The 24,985-nt window shown below is 39.0% G+C and overlaps 1 protein-coding gene across 1 annotated transcript in view; it reads right to left on the bottom strand.

The window, feature by feature from the left end:
• The window catches only part of Grm3 (glutamate metabotropic receptor 3), a 224,042-nt gene that overhangs the window by 73,129 nt on the left and 125,928 nt on the right, over positions 1-24,985 (bottom strand). The window contains exon 3 of the mRNA XM_028862112.2: positions 12,127-12,982. Within this exon, the coding sequence (XP_028717945.1) occupies positions 12,127-12,982 (856 nt within the window). The remainder of the gene's footprint in view (positions 1-12,126; positions 12,983-24,985) is intronic.

Below are 24,985 nucleotides of genomic sequence, written 5' to 3' on the forward strand. Positions count from 1 at the left end.
ACACCTAATCACATCCTCTGGCATATTTGACTCATGGGTATTGGGATCATTTCAACTGAGATGTTAGTTTGCAAATTTTTTAATTAGTTTATTTATTTTACATCTGTGCTACAGTTTTCCCTCTCCCCTCTCCTCCCAGTTCCTCTCTCCTACCCCTGCCCCATCAATTCATTCCTCCTCCATTTCTGTTCAGAATTTTAAGATGTCTTAACTGTGCAAATAAACCTGTCTATGCTTTTTGATAGAATTAAATATTTGAGCATTCTAAAATGTTATTACTAACTTCTAGGAACTCTGACAAATTCTAATTTATGTTGACTCCCATAGGTTTGGATAAATGAGACACAGATGGAGTGCCTAACTGGCTTCAGTCACAGTGTCAGGACACGGAGGAAACAACTTGTAGAATGACAGGGTGTCCTTTCCTGCTGATGTCCTACAAAGTGACTAAGAACACTGTTGATGCTTGTTACATTTCTGCAGTAAATGGGAGAAGGGTGGAGAGTCTTCCGGGGTTTGCTGTCCTCGGCACACTCTTCAAGGTGTCAAGTAAGCATCCTTTATCTTCAGAAGCTGTGCCCACAGCTCAGGCATTAGCATTATACTTGCTTCTTAAGAAGCCTTGCTAAGCTTAACTCTGGGAAGGACTTCCCATATTGTCTGGATCCATCATGTGACAATCTAATTCCATTAAATTCTTAGAGGAAAAAAAATTCTTCAATTTAAGATGTGATTGCTGCCTTGGTAGAATGTTTTGAATTCTTTCTCTGTGTTGGTTTTCCAATACCGTTTTGAAGAAGTGTAGCTTAGAGAAAGGTGCATGGAAGGGGTCACAAAATGTATTTTTAGTTTTACTGTGACAATATTTCTCAGCTAGAGACTTTTAGAAGACAGGTTGTTGTGGCGTATTTATGAAGGTGTCCAGAATGTTAGGAATATAAGGACTGATTTTTAAAAAATATGTTAGTTGCATTGACATATGCTCAAGATATTTTTCAAATTTTAAGGTTCTTTTGCATTATTTCTGTGAATAAGTAATGGGGTGTGTGTGTGTGTGTGTGTGTGTGTGAGAGAGAGAGAGAGAGAGAGAGAGAGAGAGAGAGAGACAGAGACAGAGACAGAGACAGAGAGACAAACAGAGAGGTGAGGGGAGAAAGAGATATTCCTGGGGATGGAGTACATTACAAGGTAGTAGAATCTATTTCTCACATATTCCATTTGGGAAGTCTACATTTCATTTTCCTGTTTCACAGGTAAGATGGTTATGTGCATAAATCAGGATAATTAATGATTCTGAAACAGTAATAATAATAGCAACTACAATGGGAATATTAATAAAAAGATGCCACAGTGGGAAACACAGGCCCCAGTCAGGAACTACATTTCCTAAAGGCTTCTGTTCTCTACCACATAATCTAAAAATGTAAATCATTTCTAAAGCTTCTAGGACAGCAGAGCACAGATTTGCAGGACAGAAACAAACAAGTGTGCACATTTGCGGTGCCCTTTGAGAACTTGAAATCTTATTCTTGTGACCCCAGGAAGCTGGCCAAGAGGAAAGGAGAGGAAAGGCATACAGGGTATTTATTTGTCTTTGCATTTGGAAATGCCTCAGATCAGAAGAGCTGGGACAGTATCTGTGCTTTTGTGGGAACTAGGCATGTGCCAGTGGAGGAAGCAAGATCAAGAGCAGTTTGCTCTTTCAGGGACTTCAAAGCCCATTCATCTGAAGATGTGGCCATTACCATTTTGGCTTCCTCACTGTGCCTTGGATGGCCCTGCACTTTTCAAGAGGAAAGCCTTGCTGGGTTGGGGCCAGTTAAAATGTATTCCTTGAAGTGCAATGTCCCAGAAAATATGCCCTTCCTGGCTGTGCTCTGTGATTATAGTCCCAACCGTGATCTTTGTTCCTATTGGATGAGTCAGATGCAGAGGTGAACAAGGCAGTGAGGCTGGACTACTGTTTTCCTAGTGTGCTCTTCTTCCTAGTGTGGAGAACTGTAAACATAAGAACCATATCAAGCAGGTTCTGAATCTCTGACCTCAGGAGTCTTTCTTTTTACAGTACCAAGAGATATTAGGAGAAAAAAGTCAGAAAACAACCGAATAAATAATTATAGTTTTAAAAACCAACTTTGGCTGTTTATCCTACTCAGTCCCAACCACCAGTCCAACAGGACTAGGGAACTGTTCTCATCACTGGTAAGTTAAGTCATGAGACTAAGTTTTGCTGATGGGGTTTAGGTATTTTCTGAGATAAGATATACAGTAATTTTCCTATCTAAAACCAAGACTCAAACCAAAACAGAACAAAGTTTAGGGCAGCACTCTAACCTTGTAGCTCCTAATAATCTATCTGCTTTTATGTTGGGGGTTCTGAAGACTAGACAGAGGTGTGCCCTTTGTGAAACACAGAGGGCATCTGTCGTTTCCTAGGTCCCCAGATCTTAACACAATATCTAAACATATGTGGATTGAATGAGAAAATCAAGTCTTTGACAGCTTGTCCAGTCAGTATTCATTATGTGATCTTGGATATATTTCTCTTTTGCCAAATTCTAATCTCTCAGCTCTAACCATTTTGGCCTCCTGATCTCACACCAGGGAGTGACTATTTTGAATGATTCCTGAGATAATGTCCACTCAACCCTAGAGATGTCTCAGGGTACCTCGGGCTGTGTGTCAGGTAAGTGACAGCTCTTTAATTTCCTTTTAAATTGAAGGTTTTCTAGTTATTATGTCGCTGTGACAGTTGAGTTCATGTCTGTGTGTTTTAGTAAGGGAAGACAATAATCTGATATCCTAAATTTCTGCCTTTGTCATGTGAGGAGTAGACACAAGCTCATCTTTCAGGAAGGCCTTTTGTAACTCTGTGATTTTATTCCAGTCTATTTTCTCAGAGTGGTCTCATGGGGAGATTGTGGACACAGTGACAGTGCATTTCTTTAAAGGTTTAGGAGGTCTCTGTTTCCCCTGCTATGACCTTTCTGGAGTAGTTTAAGATTTTCTTTTTCCTAAGAGGAACATAGATTTTTTTTTTTACTTTAATTAATTTAGAATGTCACATGACATCAAAAAGAATTCTTATGTAATACTAACTTTAGAATTATAGATGCAATGACTCTCTTACACAGATTTTTTTTTAATAATTAAAAGATGCTTTTAAGCTTCAGTTTTTGAAAATATCTCAAGTTTTGGAATTTAATGTTCACTCTAAAAGTGTGGGTGTTTGGTGAATTGTTAGATGAGAAAGCAACCCAAAGAGTATCATCAGGATGGGAAAAAGGAACTTAGGAAGAAAACATACCTTAAACCCATTGACTAGTCTTACTAGTCTTACTTCAGTGGACCTTTTGTTAGTACATACTGTGTGCCAGAGACTGCAGATGCTTGGGATCAAAGACCTTAACCTACCAGAGATTCTTTAAGATGTGTTAAAGCAACATGGGTTTCAGTGTGCATTTAATCTTGGCCTTTCCACTTATCCAGTGAGTGATCTTGAGCAAATCACTTCCCACTTGAATGCTATCTGTGTGAAAGTGATAGATTACCTCAAGCTCTGATGATATTTAGTTTTGTATATATCAAGGGAAATAATAACTGAGGAAGATAGCTTACACTAAGCAAGCCATTTCAGAAATCATACAGTATACGTTTTTTTAAAATCTGGTTTCAATGACTAAAGTATATACACTAAAATATCACAAAAGAATCATATTATCAACTTGATGATTATTTTTCTAATTCCTTGTTCCATCAGTAAACATTCCTATAGTCCCTGTTATATGGTGGAAACTTTGCTGAATTTAAAATGAGAAATGACATGTTCTGTGCCTTTAAGAAATCATGCTAGTGAGACTTTATGGGTACAGCTCTGACATTAATAGGAGACACACTGTCATAGCAAACGTGTTCCTCTGGTTATCATACTCTTTCCACCTCCTCTTCCACAATGCTCCCTGGAATCTTAGGTGCAGGAGTTGTATTGTAGATGTATCCTTTGGGACTAGGCTCCATAACTTCGCATTTTGATTGATTGCAGTTTTCTGTAATAGTATCCAACAATTAGAGACACACTCTTAAGAGTGGGACCTAGGAGGCCCCAACCCTACATAAAGAACTATAGTCAACTAAGGAACGTTGAGAGCAGGAGAATTAGTCTTCCCTGGGAAGAGCACACTGATTGGTTATTCAATTCCAAATGGTCAGCCCTGAAAGCACATATGCACACATGTGCACACACACACACACACACACACACACACACACACACACAATTATACGGATGGAGCAGATTGTACTTATGTAGTTAGAAATACGTATATGTACATAACAGCAATTAATGAAAAAGGAGGCTATGAATTTGAAAAGAACAAGAAAGGGATCTGTAGGAGGGTTTGAAGGGAGGAAGGGGAGGGGGAAAATAATGTTATTATATTATAATCTCAAAAATAAAAGAAAAACTCACAATCTGAACAGATGGGAAGAAAACATGACTTCGGGTGTGAAATGCTATTCATAGTAAATATTTACTGGGTAACATATCATACTTGAGATGCATCAGTGAATGAAATAGGCAACAGTTTTTGTTTTTATGGAACTTCTTTTGTGAGAGTAAAACAATAAAGAATAAACTCAAGGACAATAAAAGACAATATATATGATACAAGGTAAAAACAACCAACTCCGGGGTAAAAATGTAAAACAGATTAAAGGGAAATAGGTGCCCAGGATGGGAGCAGAATGGGGAGTAATGTATTGCAATATTAAGAATGGCCAGAGTGGGTCTCTATGTGAAAGTGACATTTAAGTGAAGGCACAAAGAAAGTGGAGGAATTTATTAGCCTTGGGGTGTGTGGGGAAGAATTCCATGCAGACAATGGGCAGGGGAACAGCAACCCTGCATACCATGGGATGAAGAGTGGCTGGAATGAACCTAGAAAGGGAGACTATGAATGACAGCCAGGCAGTGAGGGCAGGGAGGGGTAATGCAAATTGGTTCTTACAGGGCATGGAAGGGATATGTATTGACTGGCAGTGAGTGACATGGGAGGTGTAGTGGGTAGCCATTCCAGCTTGGATCTGGAAGCTCCATCCCCCATTGAGACTCTGGCAACTGTCACACCTACGAGGCGGGGCGAGGGGAGGTGCTGGAAACCTGAGAGCTGGATGGGCAAGCGCTCGCTCTGGGCGCGCGCTCTGCGCCTGGACCCTGGATAGTGGAGATTGATTGTGCAGAGCTCCAGAGAACACCGCTGGATTGCGATACACTTTCCCCAGACCCCCGCGACCTATCCATTCCTTCATTTGTAAGTCATCCACTAAATAAATCTTCCTTTTAACTACGTGGAGTGGCCTTTATAATTTTCCACAATAGGAGGGCTGCTCAAAGGCCATGGGATAGAGGAGATGCTTGTTCACTTTGTTGTTGATTAGAGCATAGGCTGTGGGGGCTGGCAAGGAGTGGGCAAAAGTGAATAATCTGGAGGGTATCATGGAAATTCAGGCTAGAGATTGGTAGTCTGGGCCATGCAGGGAACTGCTGAGGTGTTATGGGGTATTTGTACTCTGTGTGAAGATATAGTGCTGTGATTGATTTAATAAAGAGCTCAATGGCCAATATCTAGGCAGGAGGTGTAGGTGGGATTTCCAGGGAAAGAAAGGAAGAGTAGGAGTAATTGAGGAGCAGGAGGAGCCAGAAGACATGGGGAGGAAACAGGATGTGCAAGATGGAAGAAAAGTAACACATGGGATAGAACATAAATTAATATAAATGAATTAATTTAAGTTATAAGAACTAGTTAGGAACAAGCCTAAACTATAGGCTGAGCTTACATAATTAATAAGAAGTCTCTGTGTCATTATTTGGAGGCTAGCTGGTGGGACAGAAAAACTCATTAATATGGCACCCAACACAGGGCTCCAAAATTCAAACATAGGGCCTGAGTAAGGTAAGAAAAGTTCTGGACAAGGAGCCACATGTGGATTCCTAGTTCTATAGTCTCTCAGGTGGGCCAGTTGTTGTTAGTGTACAGAGACATGGCTTCCAGCAGTTGCCTGTGAGCTGGAACCAGCCACCAGTGGCATGTGCCAGTGCCATGCACTAAGCAGAGCCATGAAGCAGCTGGCATAGTAGTTTAAGATTTGTCTCACAGGATCAGAGAACACTACAGGTGCTTAGTAAAGCCATTTTCAGACATGGAAAACCTCTAAAAATGGACAGTATGTGAAAAATGTGCTTAGATGCTGAAAAAGAAAATAAAATGGGTATAAACAGTTTTAAAACTTAGTTTAAAAATAATAGTAAAGTCTTTAAAGAGAGAGTAAAGTAATATAAAAAAAACTAAGCCATGTAAAGATGGGAAATATACAGGATGTCTGGATTCTTTATGGAGTTTTATAGACTTTGAAAATTTTAAATGCTAATGTTCAAAAAAGCAATAGCTGCTGAGAGACATCAGATTATGGAAACTGCTAAATTAAACCAACCTATATATTTTAAGAAAAAATGTTGCATTGAAGACAGGTTATGCCTTTGTTTCCACAGGAAACAAAAAGTTATAGTTCTCTTCAAAATTCATAAAGATCAGATTTGATCAGGGTGATTTTCTGAGGATCTTGGTTACAGACATGAGGAAAAAACCCAAGAGAGAGAACAGGACAGGTGATGTATATGCTGATCTCTTGACATGAGAACAGCTCTGAGACTGGATGAAATATGGTAAATCTTGTTGGCTACAGAGTCTTCATGGTTTATTATTACATGCCATCCTTTCATATAACATGGGTGGGGATTTATATTACACTCTGGTTATACAGTCAAAATGGACTTAAAAAGTTGGCAGATGTCTTTTACTTGCTCAAATATAGAACAAAAAAATCATCTTTAGCTGACTTATATACACTGCACATTCCATACCTGTTTTAACGCAGATATATATGTTATTAAAAATTTCTGTGTTTTCAAAAAGAAAGGATTGGTCACCAATGAAAACAAGTAGCCTAGGTTATCTAGTCTCTCAGAATGCCTCTGTTGCAGTTTCCTCAAAATTCTGCATCCAGAACAACTTCAAAGCTGTTAGCTGAGATAGTCCAGCCTCATAGACTACTTTGACCAGGACTTCAGATAAGCCCTGCATTATCCTATCACACAGAGACTGGACTAAAAATAATTATACAATTAGCTCTACTAGGACTTGACCATTATCCCAATTTTATCAGGGTCCCCTAAAGATACTGTCTCTCCCAGACAATAGGAAGCAGCAATCTGGAGAACATGGCATCCATATCCCAAGAGGTGGGGTGGTGGTTTTTGGTTATTTGGTGGGTCATGGATGTTATTATCATTTGGGAGTGTGTGTGTGTATGTGTGTGTGTGTGTGTTGGTTACAAGTCATTGTTGGTTATAGTCAGGAAAAAAAACTGAACAAAAGAGATTAGATTCAGGGATCTCATTCTGAAGTGAAAAAGAGGGGATATAGAATGGTGGGATAAAAGGGTGGATTGTTGAGTTTACTTTTGAATAACCACTAATCTCAAATATTTTACATTGGCATGGATTTTTGTATATTGACACAAATTTAAGGTTATTTTTGTTATGCTGTATATGTGTTCCTACTCTTGTTTAAGATATTGTATCTATGCAACTTAAAAATATAATGTATAATTAATAAATACAGGTTAGTAGTCATCTATAATCATCAAACTTGTAGCTATGTTATGTATATTTTAAAGGTTAAACAGATATATTTTAGATAAATATGTGGTCTTCTAATACTTCAGAGACCTACAGAATATGGCTTTAAAATGTTCTAATAACCTAAGGCTTTTCATGACAATGAGACACATCTGCACATTGGCATTGCCAATCTACTTCATAAAAGGATGATGGGATTCAAAGAGCTTCCTTTTGGAATTTGCTTTTTGGCAAAAGTTATCCATTGGGCAAGAAACTGCCCTTGCCTGAACTGCTGACAGTACGTTGTCCAAACTGGATAAGCAAGACATAAAAGAAAGCAACTGCCAAATTTTGTCAAGACAAGGTTGGACAATCTTTCAAGATTTCTGCTTCACAAAAAGTCTGTCAGATATTCTAGGCCTGTAGGCTAAAAATGGATGCCCAAATGTTGCAGAGGGATTTTGGATGTCTGTCCAGGCAGCCAGATGTCTCTGTCATTTCTATAGTTTTGAAAGTTGCTTGTTTTGTACTTCCTGTTTACTCAGGTAATATTATATCCTTCATGGGTCTCTGATGGAGTTGAAGACTAGATAGTTATTGTTACAGTTTTCCTTGTTACCAAATTCAGAAAAGAAACTCACAAAAGAGGTATAAAGTGTATAAGAGTAGGAGACATAAAAGCTTACATTGTTTATCTAAGAAAATGTTTTGAGGTCTAAAAAAATTGTTTTGTGTTGGTAATACAAGTTTGGATATAAAGTAAATTAGGTACAAAACTTTTGACTTACCAAGACAGGATAGATAATGGAATATTTTCTTTGAATTTGGCAAATACAGATAGGCTGAACACTGTAAATGTAATTCTTACCTGATAATTGCTTTTATTGTATAGTTTTGATATGTTAGAGTTAAAATATTTCCTTTTTATTTAGACAAAAGGAGAAAATGTTGTGGGATATTCGCACATTATCTGAAGATATATTCCTGTGATTGATTTAATAAAGAGCTGAATGGCCATTAGCTAGCTAGAAGGTATAGGCAGATTAGCATGTAGATTAAAATAAATGGGTTAATTTAAGTTTTAAGAGCTAGTTGGGAACAAGCCTAAGCTATAGGTTGAACTTTCGTAATTAATAGAAATCTCTGTGTCATTATTTGGGAGCTGGCTGGAGGGACAGAAAAAGATTCATTACACTGAGGTGATCAGTGGTAAGATAATAGAAGAATTTGGAAGGTGAAGCCCATGTGATATTTTTGATGCCTGGACAGAAGGTATAAGGTAAAGGAAATGACAAATGCAGAAAGAGCAGATGGAGGAGAGATGAGAATGTTCTAGGTGGAGGAGCAAGTCTGTTCACAAGGTATGAAGATGAAGGTGGAGGCATGGCATATTTGGGGAAAAGAGAACTGTGGATTTGTCTAGAGAGGTGGGCAGTGGTTATAGCCCATGTCTACAGCTATTTTGTAGAAAATTTGAGACACATACTTTTGTTAAATCTATTTAGCAAAATGAATGTCAAACTGAGCAAACTTCATAAGACTTATGCCAACCAATAGTGGGACCACCTACTAGGGGCACAGCAAAACACAAGGGATCATGTGGCCAAAGTCATATAGAAAGCCTATCTATTATAGAATAGATATCCTTTTTCCATTTACAGGATCTTGGACGTACTTGGTAGAAGCACATGGGAGGGAGAGGACTTTTCAACTCAACTGGACAGATGTGGTAGTGTCCTGGTTTAGTGTTGATTATGATGCCTACTCCACGGAATCAATATGCAAGTGAAAAAAACATATTATTTTAGAAAAGAAGCATAGGATACATCTGATTTGCAACTGTTAAGAAAATAAGAATTTCCCTTGGTAATTTTCAATTAGGGCAGTGCTATTGTATAAATGCTTATAATCTTTCATCTTAGCCCAAGCTTTAGAATATATGTGTATCTAGAATATATATTTTGCTCAGTGGTAGACTGCTTGCCTAGCAAATGCAAGGCCCTGGGTTTGGTTCTCGGCTCCAGAAAAAAAGAAAAAAAAAAGAATATATGTACATCGATGAGGCTAGGGAGATATTCTGATCAGTAAAATACTGCCATGTAAGCATGGGTATGTGAGTTTGGATCTAACACACACACAGATAAGACACATGCAAGTGCACACCTCCTACTACCTGTGTATACACCATACACAGAAATACACACACATACACGCAATGCACACACATCAGCACAACACATACACACACAGGTTGCCATAAACTCAACATGACATTGTATAATCTATATTCTATTCTACCTATCTGCCTCTCAGTGAAGGACTAGATTTATATAGTCAATTCTTTATTTTTAGAAATATCCTTTTAGGTAATTTTTTTTCATCTTGGTATCTTCATAATGCATTTTTGGCATGCAATTCTTATTTCCATGAATATTTACTTTGTGGCTATTCCAGATTACCTGTGTTTTCTGTAGTTTAAATCTGTTTTTCACTCTCCTACTCTCTTCATAAATGGAGAGTGATGGGTAATGTCTGACTAATTGAGAAGGCCAGAATGGCACTTTGTGGTGAGGTCTGCACAGGCAGAGAGAGTTGTAGAATCGAAGCCGGTAATTGAAGAAGACAGAGAAAAAGAAGAAAGATTTTTTTTAAATTTATCTAAATTGTGGCCTTCTTTCTTTACTTTCCCCTGCTTTTTATGACCCAAGCAGTCAGATGAAGGGAAATGTGTGGTTATCTTGCACAGGCTTTCTGAAATCCGAGCTTCGTTTGTTTTGGTTGTTAATGAATGATCCTATTGTATGTGTTCTCAAAGTGAGGGGCAATTAGAATATCAAAGATAATTAATAAGTGTGGAGAATAAAGAGGAATGCTTATCTTGAGCTAGTCTGCAGGGGTTGGGTGTGTACTTATCAGATAACTGTCTTTAAGAATTACGTCTTTATGGAGAGTTCATATATATATATGTAAGTATAAATTTGAAGGGGAGATATCTTTTGATACTGACTTTAAGTTCTAATTATTTTTGGAGATGTCAGTAGAAACTGGTAAGAGATTCTGAGATGAATGGTAATTTATTAGTAACCTATTTTTTTCTGTTGTTGTTTGATTGTTTCTAATGAATTGACACACTGTGAGGATGAAGGACAAGAAATACTTAATCTTTAGTTCTTCCTGTAATTGTTCTAATGGTAAGGTGTTGTGTCCATCACATGGATAAAACATGTGATGACTTTACTTCCATTCCTTGTCCTCAGGGAAGAATGAAGAGCAGAAAATTAGGCAAAATTGCACAATGGCCCATCTGTGCTTACTTTCAAGGCCTTCATAAAGTATATGGGAATTATGGGATAGAAGCTACTGGCCATGGTCCTCCCTCACTACTGTCAGTAATGTTACAGAGTACTGGAGTTCTAGGTGACCACCTGCAAAGGAAATACGAGGATTCCATTTGCTCTAGAACATATGGTTTAAGCGTATACACTTCCAAATCTCAGGCAGCAAACTGAAACTGATTGTGCAGACCAGACCAGGCAATGACTCTGGCATAGGAGACTGTTAACAGTGTAGGTGTATGAACACCTTAGATCACGACAATAAATGCTACTTACCATTTTATAATTCGGCTTTAATTCCTCAGAGCCATCGAACCTCAATGAGAATGCAAAACTAAAGTCTGTGTTTTTTAATATGTTAATAATGTGAAACTGTATTTAGAAATATTTATGTCCCATTTAGAAGTAGATTAAAGGCAGCAATATTATTTTTGGAGGCACTGCATAGTTACTGATCAGAATGACTTCCATCAGTCTTCAATTTGCTTCTATTCAGGATCACAGAGAAAGCTGCATTTTATAATGTAATTTGAGAGAACCCACAATTTCTAAAACCCCCAAGGGAATGTTTCTGTATAGCAGAAGAAACAGACCACAGTGCTTGGGAGTCACCATGGTTGTCTGGTTGTCTTTCCTATTCTGTCCCTAATTAGGCTCTGGGAAAAGTGACTTTTTCTCACCCACTGTGACAGTTATGAGATTCTTTTGCTCAAATCACCCACAAGGAGAGCTTAGAATCCGTGTTCCTTAGACAGTTGCCAATTCCGCTATGGAAGATTAAATGCCCCTATCATACGTGTCAGATCCTGCAGCTAACAAGAAAGAGAGTCAATGTGGCGTGGCCCCATCCCGGCGGCTGCCGCAGTGGGCCTATCAACCCAGCTTAGGGGCCTTTCAGTTTCATGTGGTGTACCAGCCAAGATATTCGTTAAAAGATGAATAAGACTATCAAAGGGCTATCATTGCATCCTGGGATATTTAAGATTATGAACCCCCTTTTGTGTGGCTCTAAACTTCTAAAGCAGGAATGTCTGGTTAGGGGCAGAGGCATTTGGCTTCTGACTGGGTCCCCCTGTTTACACCACGGAAAACTATTAAAGGCTCACTGCTTACCCGTGAAGTTGATTTTCAGCAAATAATCCTTGTACAATTTCTTTCCATCCAGGATCTTCATTGCGTCACAGAGCTTGGTGGTGTTAGGACAAAGGGTACGCTGCATTTTGTGCAGCGCATGTGCCATGGCATACACTGCGTTCACCACAAACATGATCTTGGATTCTTGCTCATAGTTGCTGCTATCAATGGCCAGGTGCTTGTCGCAAACCCGTCTGTGGTTTCTCTTGTTCTGGAGGCTGCACTGGAACTTCTGCTCCCAGAAGTCTCGGAACCAGGGGTTGCGGTGATTGTTGTAGGGGTTGAGGCTCTGGAAGTAGCGGTCGAACTGGCGAACAGGATGGGATGCCAGCTCCAGGGTGATGGCGCCGTAGGCTACGTGCTCACTGCCCTTGACGATGCTCTCCTGTGCGCCCCAACCGTCGCTGGCCACCCAGGTGAAGGAGGCATTCACGCGGCTGGCTGCAGCGATCAGCTCTCGTGAGTCGTCACTGCGCATGAAGAGGACCACGACCCGCGCATTGGGCTTCTGCAGCAGCTCACGGATCACACTGTCGTAGGACTTGCGGATATTGGAGCGGCCCACCTTTTCTGCAGTGGCGATGCAGATGTTGCGCAGCCGGGCTTCCTGCTCGAAGGCCTCAATCCCTGTCTCCCCGTAGTCACCCTCAGAGGCAACAGTGGACACATAGGTCCAGTTGAAGAAGCGCAAGATCTCGGCCATGGCTTTGGCCTGGTAGAAGTCAGGGGGCACGGTCCTGGCAAAGTAATCATAGCGCGACTTGTCACTGAGTTTGGCGCTGGTGGAGGCGTAGCTTATCTGAGGGATCTGGAAGAGCCTCAGCAGGTTTGCCACCTGAGCAGGGAAACAAGTGAGGCATCTTTTAGAAAAACTCAAGCGAAAGACTACGCACAAGAAATATTTACACCATTCAATCTGTTAGCAGCTTTCTTTTCATGTGGAGGTCACATGAGACCTTAACCAGATGCTTTCTGGGTACCGCGTTTAGACATTAGGGAGCCAGTCCAAACAGGGAAGGGCCGGGTGAAAAATGAAAGGGCACCACGGCTGGACCTTCTTAAGCTCCGTGCTAGTCTCTAGACTAATGAAATCTGTTCAGGGGTTCCAAACGTGCTTGTTTTAAGCTCCCGAGGTCCTGCTATAGCTCAGGCAGACAATGAACTACAGTGAAGTGGCCAAATTCAGTTTTCAGACAACTTGGCTGTGGTTGTATAGAAAGAGTCCGGGTGTTTCATTCTCACTTCCCCCTCTTTCGCTAAAAATGGCAGTCTCTGAAAGAGTTTAATTTGGGAACTGAGTGCCACATGGACGGTCCAAATTAGACATTTATTATCTAGGTTAAGCAAAAGAAAAAAAATCCAATTCTACTTAAATTCTATTCAGATCATTCAAAATTTTAGGTATATAATTTGATAAACTCCTGAAACTATGGTAACTTTTTCCTTGCCTTCTTTTTTCTTAAAATTTACAAAAGGAAAGCATGCAGATAGGCTCATCTTGTCGTCTTTTTAGTTAAAAATCAAGTGAAGAAGCATTGATGGCATTGTTAAGGATGATTGAGTACTTTGAAATATTTAAAGCCTATGCTGAGTAAAAAATTTAAATTTTTTATAAGTCAGTTATCAACATTTCACTATTTTTATTTATTGTAGGAAAAAAAGAGAAAGGGCTCCTAGTTTATCAAGGAGTACTGCATAAAGTTTTTTAAAAATATGTAATTGCACATATCTGAGTAGATTATATGCATATCTAATAAGATATACACAATGATGTATGCTCTTAATCCCAGTGCTCGGGGGAAGAGGCAGGCAGATCTCTGAGTTTGAGGTCAGCCTGGTCTACAGAATGAGTTCCAGGACAGCCAGGGCTACATAGAGAAATCCTGTCTCAAAAAACAAAACAAAACAGATAAAGTTTTTTTTTTTTTCTTCCTGGCTTCTGAAAGGTTTGTCTTTACGGACTTTAAATTACACAACTTTTCATGTCAACTTTAATAAACAAACAAGTCGAGTATTTTGGAAGACTATATACTGGTATAAGTTTAGGTACTTTGAAAATTTGAAAATTTTCTTCTGGCAAGTTAAATTTTGTGTTTACATATGACATGCGGGGAGATCAGCTTGAAATGGGGAGCTCTGAGAACCACAGAAGCAACATGAAGCAACGTATATCTGAGTCCTGATTAATACCTATTTCATGTAGCAAGGGAAACCAACAACCAGGTTCACACGCAGCTACTCAGCATGTTAGTGGAGATCTGGCCTACTATTAAGAATAACACTGATACAGTCAGAGCTATCAAAAACCTTTCCCAATTCCAGCAACTCTCACTTAACTCCAGCTGGAAAATCTGAGGCGTGACACATCAAATAATGGAGAAATAAGAACCTCAAGTGGAGGTGACTGGTTGGAGGAATAGGTGGCATGAAATTCTTCTCTGCTAAGGACAGAATGGCATGCCTACACTGACGAATCAGAGCACAGGAATACCTTTTGTTTACTCAGGCTGAGTGCAAGGGCAGGTGGCCCTGAACTAGTGCTGCCCTTACACCTAGCACCGGACTTCACTGGGCTTATGTGGCACTATGGCAGCCGTGGTGATGCAATCCCTTTCTGTGCAGAGACCTGATTGTAAAGCTTCTGGGTAGCACCAGAAAGGCCATTTCTTCTTGAGGCAATACTTTTCTCATCTTCAAGTTTTAGTCACCAGAACCCAAACCCTCCAGGGAGACATAAAATGAAAGAAACCAACCAAACAAACAAACAAAATACCCAGAGGCATTATTTCCTGGAAGTGAAGAACCACAGTTCCTGAGCTGTTGAAAATTTCTTCTAAAAGAATAAGGAAGTGTTCAAGAAAACAAACGTTCCTGTCTTTTGACTGCTAGATCCCAGGGCATTATGTCTGCCTCTCCAGAATGTCTGAGAACAATGTAAAATTAAGAAAAGCTGCACAAGAGATTGTGTTAACTCCAGCATGATAGCGGCATGGACATTCTCTGTACTGGGAAAAGGTACAGTGAGCTGAAGTCTGCTTGGGAAAGCAGTGAACTAGAATAAACGACTGATTATTGCCATTGTTTTTATTATGGCTGTACATGCCCCTGTGCATGTGTGTTTAAGGGAGCTACTGCTAACTCTAGAAAAAGAAGCATAGTTGCTGAGTTAGGATGTAAGGATGGAACTCTTGTAAGTACAATGTCAACTATGGCATCCATATTGAACAGCATGGAGCAATACTATAAAGTAATGCTATTCACAGTTACATTATAAGCACATTTACAACAAATTAATGATAAAGTATTGAAATACTCTTACTATGTGAGCTGTTCTTCTAAAATTAGTTTCCCTAGTTATAAAAGTAATAATTCTAAATTTATAAGTAGATACCACAAAAAGCAGATTATTAATCTCTTTTCTGCCCCCCACCTCAGTCTAATCTTATTTTTAGAAAACAATATTCAAAATTTGGTTTGTGTATTTTTATGGATCCATTTTCTTGTAAAATGAGTTACCATTTATAATGAGTGTGTGTGTGTGTGTGTGTGTGTGTGTGTGTGTGTGTGTGTGTAAATTCACACATGTATTTTCTTTTTTGGAATTTACAAAGGTCTTTTGATGTAAATATTATCTTCATTTCAACATTCAAAAGTGAATTCTATGAACTTATGAAACTTCTTCATAGTTTTGCAGTTAGAGTGTATCAGAAAACCAAAATGCAAAACCAGGCATTTGACTTCCAATGCCATGATTATTCTCTTCTGCCTTCCCCTCTACCTCTACTGTGTGGCCATCGTTTGAGGCTTGGAGTGTGGAGAAGTCCAGCCAGGGAGAACACGAGAGAGGATATCATCCACTCTCTACCTGATGTCAATAGGAGCTTTCTGTGTGCGTGTGTGTGTGTGTGTGTGTGTGTGTGTGTGTGTGTGTGTTCGCGTGTGAATGCAAACGCATGTCAGCCATAGCACATATGTGGAGGTACAAGGAAAGCTTAGGGGACAGTGCTCACCTTCTGCCTTTCCATGAACACCGGCTTCTGGGAGTTCTTTTGTGTCTCTGCCTCCTTCCTATCTTGCACGGGAGAGCTAAGGTCACAGACATGTGCTACCACATCTGCCTTTATGTGGATTCTCGGGATCCAATCTCAGGTCTCTGTTTATGCGGGAAGTGCTTCAGTCACCGAGCAGTCTCTCTAGCCCTCCGAGCCTATTTTTTAATGTAAAATTTAAATTTGGGGTTGGGAGATGTCCAGGTTGTTGTCAGCTAAGTCCTCGCTCTCATTTATTGAGAACTTGGGCACTTAAAACATCCTTGACTTGCTAACTGGCCATATGGTTTCTTGGGGAAAGCATGGAGAAGTAAGGAAAACTCCTACACTGGACATCATTTTGAGTGATAAAGGAAGAACCTTCTAAGGATGGGGAAGTGTTGTGAAATTTGGAAGAAAACTCCCCAGTTATGTTATTATTAGTAAGAAGGGAGGGAGGAAAACCACGATCTAGTTGCATGTTTTAGACAGAAGTACTTTAAAAGAAGATTTGTGCTTTGCATAGGTAGAAATTATTTATGCAACATAGAAAAGAAGGATTTAAAAATAATTTATACAATATAGTCTCCATAAAAGAGAGAGACGATAACCCCCAGATCCCACTGGTCGATGGGATGCACTAGAAGATTAAGGTTAAGGGATGAGGGAAACAGGTGAGTTGGGAGCATGTCTGCACTCAGTGTGAAGCTGAGCATGAACTCATGAGAAGTGCAGACAGGAGAAAACAGAATATGAAAATGGAAGTGGATTTTGTTATTGCTTTGACTTGTCCTTCAGGAGAAGACACAGCAGGTTGAAAAACAGCTAATGGCTGCAGAAGTTGTTTCCATAAGTATAAAAGACAATGGCTGATTATGGTGATGGACGCCTGTAATCACAGAAGCTGGATGGGCTGAGACAGAAGCTTGTCTGAGACAGAAAGGTGTGAGGCTTGTATGGCCTTCATAAAGAAATCCTGTCTTTAAAAATAGATGACAATATTATTCCCCCTTTCTCTCTTCTCAATAAGGATATATTCTAACATGGAAATGATGATACAAATAAAAATAATATGGATGATTTACCTTACACCAAATCTCTCCAGAATGTAAGAAAAGCTCATAAAATCATGTTCAGTTTGCAGCTATCAATAAATTGTGAAAAAATGAAGATTAAATTATGGAATTATTTTAGTAAATCCACAGTGGAGGGACTAAAGTGTGATAGAAGAGGAAGAAGGGCAAATTCAGGAAACATAAAAGAAGAATAGACATACATTTATAGGCATGGTTTTGGTAATTTTCTAGTTCCCAGTTTTCAAACAGATATGGCACAGACACTTAGAAATGAGTGAAGCAATTATTAGGAGTCAGGATGGGCTAAGTAAGAGTACATTTCACTTTCAGCTTTATCTGGATCATTTGAAGAAGAATTGTAGTCTGAAGGACCATGGAGGACCATGACTTCAACAAAACATTAATGACATTACCTGGCATTTTGTGGAAAAGGAAAAGTGATAGAAGTTGGATAACAAATTAAATATATACAAGGCAAAAATTTAAAATGTGTTCAAAGCAGATATTTTTCTTTTTGTGGAGGGTTTCACTGTGTATATCAAATTGATTTCCAACTTGCTACGTCACCAGGCTATCTTTGAATGAATTATCCTTCGGCCTTAGCCTGATGAGTGCTGGGATACTGAGTATGTATCACCATTCCTAGCTTGAGAGCAGCTTGGAAGAAACTGTGTATATAGTAGCTAAGTAAGATTAAATTTTTTTCATGAATGCTGTTGCAAAAATAGAAATAATCTTCAAGATTATTGCATTGTTAGAGCCTGAAGGAATTATGAAGGTGATCTGAACTTCTATCTTTCAGGTGAAGAGACTGACATTCACAAGGGAAAGTGACTTTCAAAATGTACACAGCCAACAGATAGAAAAGCCAAGATGAAGCCCACTCTCTGCTGAGGATAAGGCTCCCTTTCTGCAAACAAGGGGACATTACACCAGCTGAGATGTAGGTTTCTGGGTTTAAACTTAAATGAGACAAGTCGAGCTTTCTTTGTGATGAAAACTGGGAAAAATAAAAGTACAAAATGAAAGTTGAAAGTAGTAGTCCACATGGGCTAAATTCTAGGTGGACTAAAGTCAAAGACAGACTAGTGAGATTCAGTTCTGCGTTTGTCAGAAGTGGACAGAGAGCCATTCTTGTCTTCCTCGTCTCTAAGTTCCTGTTCTCAAATACTCACTTTTGGAGCAGTGTTAAGACCAGCAGTATGTTTTCTAGTCCTGACATTTTGTCCCAGCTCCTGTCCTGTTGGAGATATGTTATCTCTTTTTCTTTTTCATTTTTGAGGTTATAATTACAGCATTTCTCCCTTCCCTTTCCTCTGTTGAAACTCTTCCATACACCCCTCCTTGTTCTCTTTCAAATTCGTGGCCTCTTTTTTCATAAATTGTTATTGCATGCATGTATGTATGAGTATGTGTATTCCTATATATGACCTGCTCAATCTGAGTAGTGTTACTTATGTGTATGTTTAACTAATTGATGGGCTCTTCCCCAGAGAAGGCTAATTCTCCCATTCTCAGCATTCCTCAGTTGCCTGTAGTTATTTGTGTGCGGTTGAGGCCTTGCAGCCTTGGTGTCCACTTTGCAACACCGATTGTTGTCTTTCTTCAGCTCATGTTTGGGCAGTCATGTTGGTGAGGGAGACTTTATGGATGTAGCTTCTGACATTACTAGGAGCCATAATCTCAGAGCAAACTCCGTGGTCCTCTGGCTCTTACAGTCTTTCTGCCCCTTCTTCCACAAAGTGGAAGTGTGGGAGTGTTTTGTAGATGTGTCCATTGGAACAAAATGACTCTGCATTTTGAATTGTTGTGGGGTTTTTTTTGTTTTGTTTTGTTTTGTTTTTTTGTAATGGTCTGTTGCAAAGAGTTCTTTGATGATGGATGAGGAACATGATTATCTGTGTGTGTAAGAACTAATGTTTAGAATGTAGTTAGGGATTATGCTTTAGTAAAGTCATGGTTGTAGGTTCTCCTCCAAAATCTTTGACTTTGCTTACTCTGGCTTGGTTTCCCTTTTGTTCAGTGGGTTTTAAGCCCAATTAGAGAGCTGTTGGTTACTGCCAAGGTATGTCTGCCACTACTGCACCTTTAGGGTTTTTGTGCTGTGCTAACCTTTATTGTGGTGGTATATGATATCTTAATACAATAATTTTATGAAGTAGAAAAGGCCATTATCCTATTTCATATATTGAAGAACTGAGGCACAATTATAAAAAGGTGCTAGATACTATATTTGATCCTGGGAATCTGAGACCTCTCACTGTACTCTTTCATTCCAGATCAACTCAGTCTGTTCTGCACACCAAACTCATTGTCAATAGTTCTCCATTCATTGCTGGAATGATGTAAGATATTGTGTTTATCCATTTTTCTTTCTGAGGCCCTGAACTCCTTTATTTGAGGAGCATGAGTAATCATTCCCTATAAGCAAAAGCATTCTTTTAAATTTATCTGGCTATACTTTGTAGTGGCCTCATAAACAACTGTTTGTGGACTGACTATCTACAGTGATAAAAATGATTTTTTTTCCCCTAGAATCTACTGTGAAGTTTCACCCTGGAGGATGAGATCATCAACCTATAAATATCACAAATGAAATGTGGCAAATTCTGTGTTATTTATCAAGCTTTCAGGGCAGGAAATGTGCGTTTTTAATCCCTGATAATATATCCTCAATGCCTCTCAGACCTTAGGGTGCTCCGATATGTTTATTAACTGAATGAACTGATGAGTGAATGGGTAACTTTCTGACCTACCATATCATCTTTTGTAAGACAGAGATGGTATCTATGGGAGGAGGCAAAGGTTAGATCCAGAGAACAATGTACAGCTACTGTCACACACTTCCAATAAACAATCTGATATGCAGTGTGAATTCTTCACTAATTGTATTCTATCTCTTTTTTTTATCAAAACAAAGTGATACATAAGGAATTTATTTATACCTTTAGAGATCTGCAGCCAAGATTTTTATACCATTAAAATCAATTTCTCCAAATTATGTCTTTATGAACAGGCGAAAGGGAGCCAATTCTACATCAGCTGGGTTTGTCACTACACCAGTTCCCCAAAGACTGTAAAACAAATTAAGTGCTTTATCATGAAGTTTGATTAATCAAATCATATATACTTAAGTTGCCCTCAAATAAGCATATACCTTAGACAAGTGTCACCAAATGAGTTGACCTTAAAGTCTTCAGGCAAGGTGAGCTTTCTCTGGTGACAGATGCATTATGTACAGATATCTAAGTAGTCACATCAATTTTTCATTTATTATTCTTGCTTTGGGAATATATAAAACTTTATTTTTTTCCATAACCAATTCTAATTGTGGAATGATACTACTATCCAAACACTTGTTCACATCAGAAAGCTTTCCACATGCAGTATATATTCCTGTTTTATACTTATTTATTTGTAGTGTGTGTATGCATACTCAGGCATGCCTATGGGTGTGGGTGCACATGCCACAATGTGAGGATGGAGGTCAGAGGACAATTTTCCTTTTATCATGTAGCTTTTGAGAATCAACCTCAGGTTGTTGGATTTGGTGGTGACAAGTGCCTCTGGCCCATTCAGCTGCTCACATTAGTTTAGATCCAATGTTACTTTGGAGCACACATCTTTTGGTGCCTTGAATTTATCCAGGAGTCAGAATTATGTTTTCATTGTAGCCTAGTAAGTCACAAATACATTGACATTTACTTTGGATTCAAGAAATAAAAACATTACAAGCTTTTGTTTATTTATTGGGAATTATAGCTCATGACAATTTTCAATGTCAGAGATGCATTTCTTTTTATTCTAGGTGGCAGCCTTTATTTTGCTGATACTCAGATCATGAAGAACAAAAGAAAGTGAATTCTGGGAAAGACTCAGGGTGTCTACTGTTCTTTTCATGCTGTGAAGAAAGAGAATGTCAATTGGAAACATTCAGTCACCTGTGGCACCCACATTAAGTCTGTGGTCATTCCGTTTGCTCAGATTCTCCCTGATACATCCATGTCACACATACGCTCTAGGCCTTCTGCTTGACACAATGCCATTTTGAAAAAAAAAAAGACAAAACAAAGAAATAAAAAAATCCACAAAATGCCATGCACTTTTAGGGTCTAGTATAAATAAGTACCCACTAATGTGAGTTTCCCCCATGAGAATTATTTTCAGAACTTTCATAGCTCTGGCTTTTAAATCTGTGCTGATATATTAAAGGGAACAACAGCAGCTGGCTTTTATGTGGACCTATGCTGAGTTACAAAAATTCCAGATGGAGAAAGACACCAGACACTTCCAAGAAAGATGCTATTTGCAGGACTGAACTATATACATTTGAAAAAGAAAGCTTTGCTACTGTCTCTGGAATCTGGACTCCTAGCAATAACAACCTCAGTAGGTTTGCCTTTTGTTCTGATGCTGTTCAATGTCCATATCTCTTTGGGGCTGTTTTCTAAGAATAAGCCTACACCTTTAATTGTTCTGCAACACATGCAGAGCTGAATGCTTTATTTAGTTCTTTTAATTAAATGCTTCTAGATAAGCCTGGAAGAGAACCACTGAGGACTGCACTTTGAACCATCTGCCAGCTCACAGTCCAGTAGCCAGGTGAAGAAGTTCTAGAAGTTGTGAGGTTAAGAAACCCCAGTGCTCCTCCCTTTCAGACAGATCAAATTAAACTATTAGCTGCATAAAACACCAGATCAGCTTGTGTTTCAAACTGGAACTGGAGGTGGCTTATAGTTGAGAAACTGCCTGAGGAATTCAAGCTGTTCACATCACATGAGTTAGCTGCCCATAAAGGATGCCAATCATACTGTTATTACAAAAAGGATTAGTCATTTTTTTTTTCTTTTGGCCACATTATCTGCAGCACATCTGGAAACATTTTTTTTCATTAAAAAAACAAACAGTATAAGAAGGCCAGGGTTGATTTGAATTTGGGAAATCATATAACATGATAATAGTATAGTGAACGCTCATTTGCTCAGTATAATCTGTAAAAGTCACCCATGCTTGAATTCCAGGGGCTCTGAAATATATGAGTCAAAGATGCTTCTTACCATTATCCATCTTGACATAGTCCCAATGTCAGTCCATGGAAATCCCAGGAAAAAGATCCTTAAAGATGCCCCCAATTGTCCTTATTCCTGCTTTAATGTCCTCAGAAATCATCTCACTGAGCAGCTGTGGTCTGAAATCTGGGCCGTCATATGCCTTTGCCTCCCTCATTTGAAAGCAAGGGATTGATGAGTCCTGAAACTCATCTGTTCTCCTGTTCTCGGAGCTTATTGATCAGACTGAGGAGATATTTAGATCAAGAATGATTCCTCAAATCCAATTATTTCAGAAGACAGACATCAGGAAACGGCTCAGGGCTTCTCCTGTGACAATGCCACTCCACACCGAAGTGTCTGTCTTGTTCCCTTATCTTCACAGAACTATCTCCAGAATTATTTCCCACTCAGACTTAGCAGGTAGTGACATAATAAAAAGGAGTCATTTAACCCACTGAATCATTGAATCTGTTTCTTTGAGCTCCCACTTTTTTCCATGAGTTAATTTTCAAGAGAAATCATGAAACTGAACTGGCTTGGGTTCCATACAGTAACAAGGGGGCCTATGGTATCTTATCTAACAATTATGTTGAACAGCTATACTTACACAGGTACTGCCAGAAGACATGTCAGAAACACCCTTTTGTGCCTTAGGTATTGATTTTGGGGAATGTCCCTTGAAGATTTTACAGAGTCGTAAGTTAACCTAAGCTGTGTTCTTCTGAAGCCCCTGAAGTTACTTGTACAGCAACGATATGACAAAGATACAATCATGAAGAAAAAGGCATTCTTAGCGTTTCTGGTTGCTAACCAGAGGTGAAAACTCTGGGGAGCAGAGAGTGGTACCCTGATGTTTTTGTAAGTGGTTACTGTTTGAGGTCCTGCACTAACTCAGGGAAGAGGGATACACGTGGTTTTGTTTGTCATTCTGGGTTTCTTTGTTCACTGTATTATTTGAGCAAAGCTGTCAGGCACAAAAGAAGTCAACTGTGTAGTGTGGTTTCAGTGCCCAGCACTGGACCAGTACTCTGATCCCAGCTTCTTCCTTCACTAGCTGTGTGAACTTAGGCAGCATCGTTTAGGCATCAGTTTCATCATTTGTAAAAAGGGAATAACAGTGATTCCTAGATTTATGAAGTTACATAGGGATTAAATAGCAATATATGTGAAGTACTTAATTTACTGACTAGCCTAAGGTAAAAAACTTTAAAGTTGGTAAAAGTAATGTCTATTCAAAGCATTTTTCTAAAATGTAGATTTTTCTAAAAAAAAAAAAATTACACCTACATTCTCACTACCCTCAAGGAAGTTATACCCTTGTAGGTGATAAAGAAAAATAAGCATGGATCACATTCTGAGATACAAGCATAAGGCACAGACCAAAGAGCAACTTAGATTGGCAGATTAGATTAGATGAGATAAGGCAGGCCATAATATTTAAGGATGAACTTGAAACTTCAAGTAAGTGGGAGCTTTCCAGGAAGAGAGAGGAGGGACAGGGCTTTTAGGTAGAAGAGAGAACTCACACAGTACAGAGAGAGCCTGTTGCTTTATCCGTGTCAGAGAGGTCCCCAGAGCCAGTGCCTCAAAGGAACAGGAGCTGGTAGGGACATGGGGTAGTAATGGAGAGCCAAAGGTTTTGTAGGCCATTATGGATATTTTGATCTATGTTATTTAGGATCTAAAAATTAAAAATTTAAGTACAGGAATGATATGAAAGACGTTTTAAAAATATCACAGTGGATGGAATCCAACTTGAAAGTCACTAGGCCAAGGCCCTCACATGGACTTGTTCTGATGTAGCCTGAATTCTTGAAGGCCAGAAAGTGTGTAATTCCAGGAACTCTGAACAGTTTAATGGAAGTATCAAGATCAAGATTATAGAGGAAGAAATTAGCTTCCCTAAAACTTATTTCAATTGGTTGATAGTAATTATTCAGAAACCTATTCTTTGGTTTGTATCTTTGGTTGGTCACCATCTTGAAAGGAAGCAGGTCATAAGTTAGGACAGTTGTTGAAAACTGTGGGAAGGCTGAAGAACTTTAAAATAAATGTTAAAATAACTTCCTGTGAGCAACTCAGACGAGAGAAGACAGGACTTTCTTTACTGTAGAGCAAATTGTTGAAGAGAGTTAAATAGCCCACTCTCGCAGATGAAATTCATGGGGTAGTACCAACCTACCTTCATTGTTTCAAAGTTGATAGAAATGATATATTTTAAAACTACTTTGTAAACAAAGGCAATGTGTGATTAATTCATGTGTCCATCTTAAATGCCAACCAAACCTTGCCTTTTATAGAAAAATTTCAAAAGCTGTATACCATGTGTTCTATTGCATGTTTTCTACCTTGAGAGAGTTCAGTCATCTTGAGAGAGTTTGTATTCCATGGAGAATCCCTGGGAACCAGATGACATATACCCAAATGTCAGGCGCATTGCCTACTCCCCAGATGCACACCTGGTTTATTCAACTGTAGTAATTGTGGCAAATATCTCAAGATGTTTTGCCCTTCTGACCACTTGGCCAAAAAAAAAAAAAAAGTCTGATCTACATTTAGAACATCATTTTTGAAAGTATTGTTGCTATTGTGTTTTCTCCTGTGCTACATTTCCCGAATACTGCATATGAAGTCAAAGAGTTGGCAGGAATTAAGACTTTGTCATTAGTAACAGAGGGATTTC

The sequence above is a fragment of the Peromyscus leucopus genome, chromosome 3 (assembly GCF_004664715.2).
Source record: "Peromyscus leucopus breed LL Stock chromosome 3, UCI_PerLeu_2.1, whole genome shotgun sequence".
NCBI lineage: Eukaryota > Metazoa > Chordata > Mammalia > Rodentia > Cricetidae > Peromyscus > Peromyscus leucopus.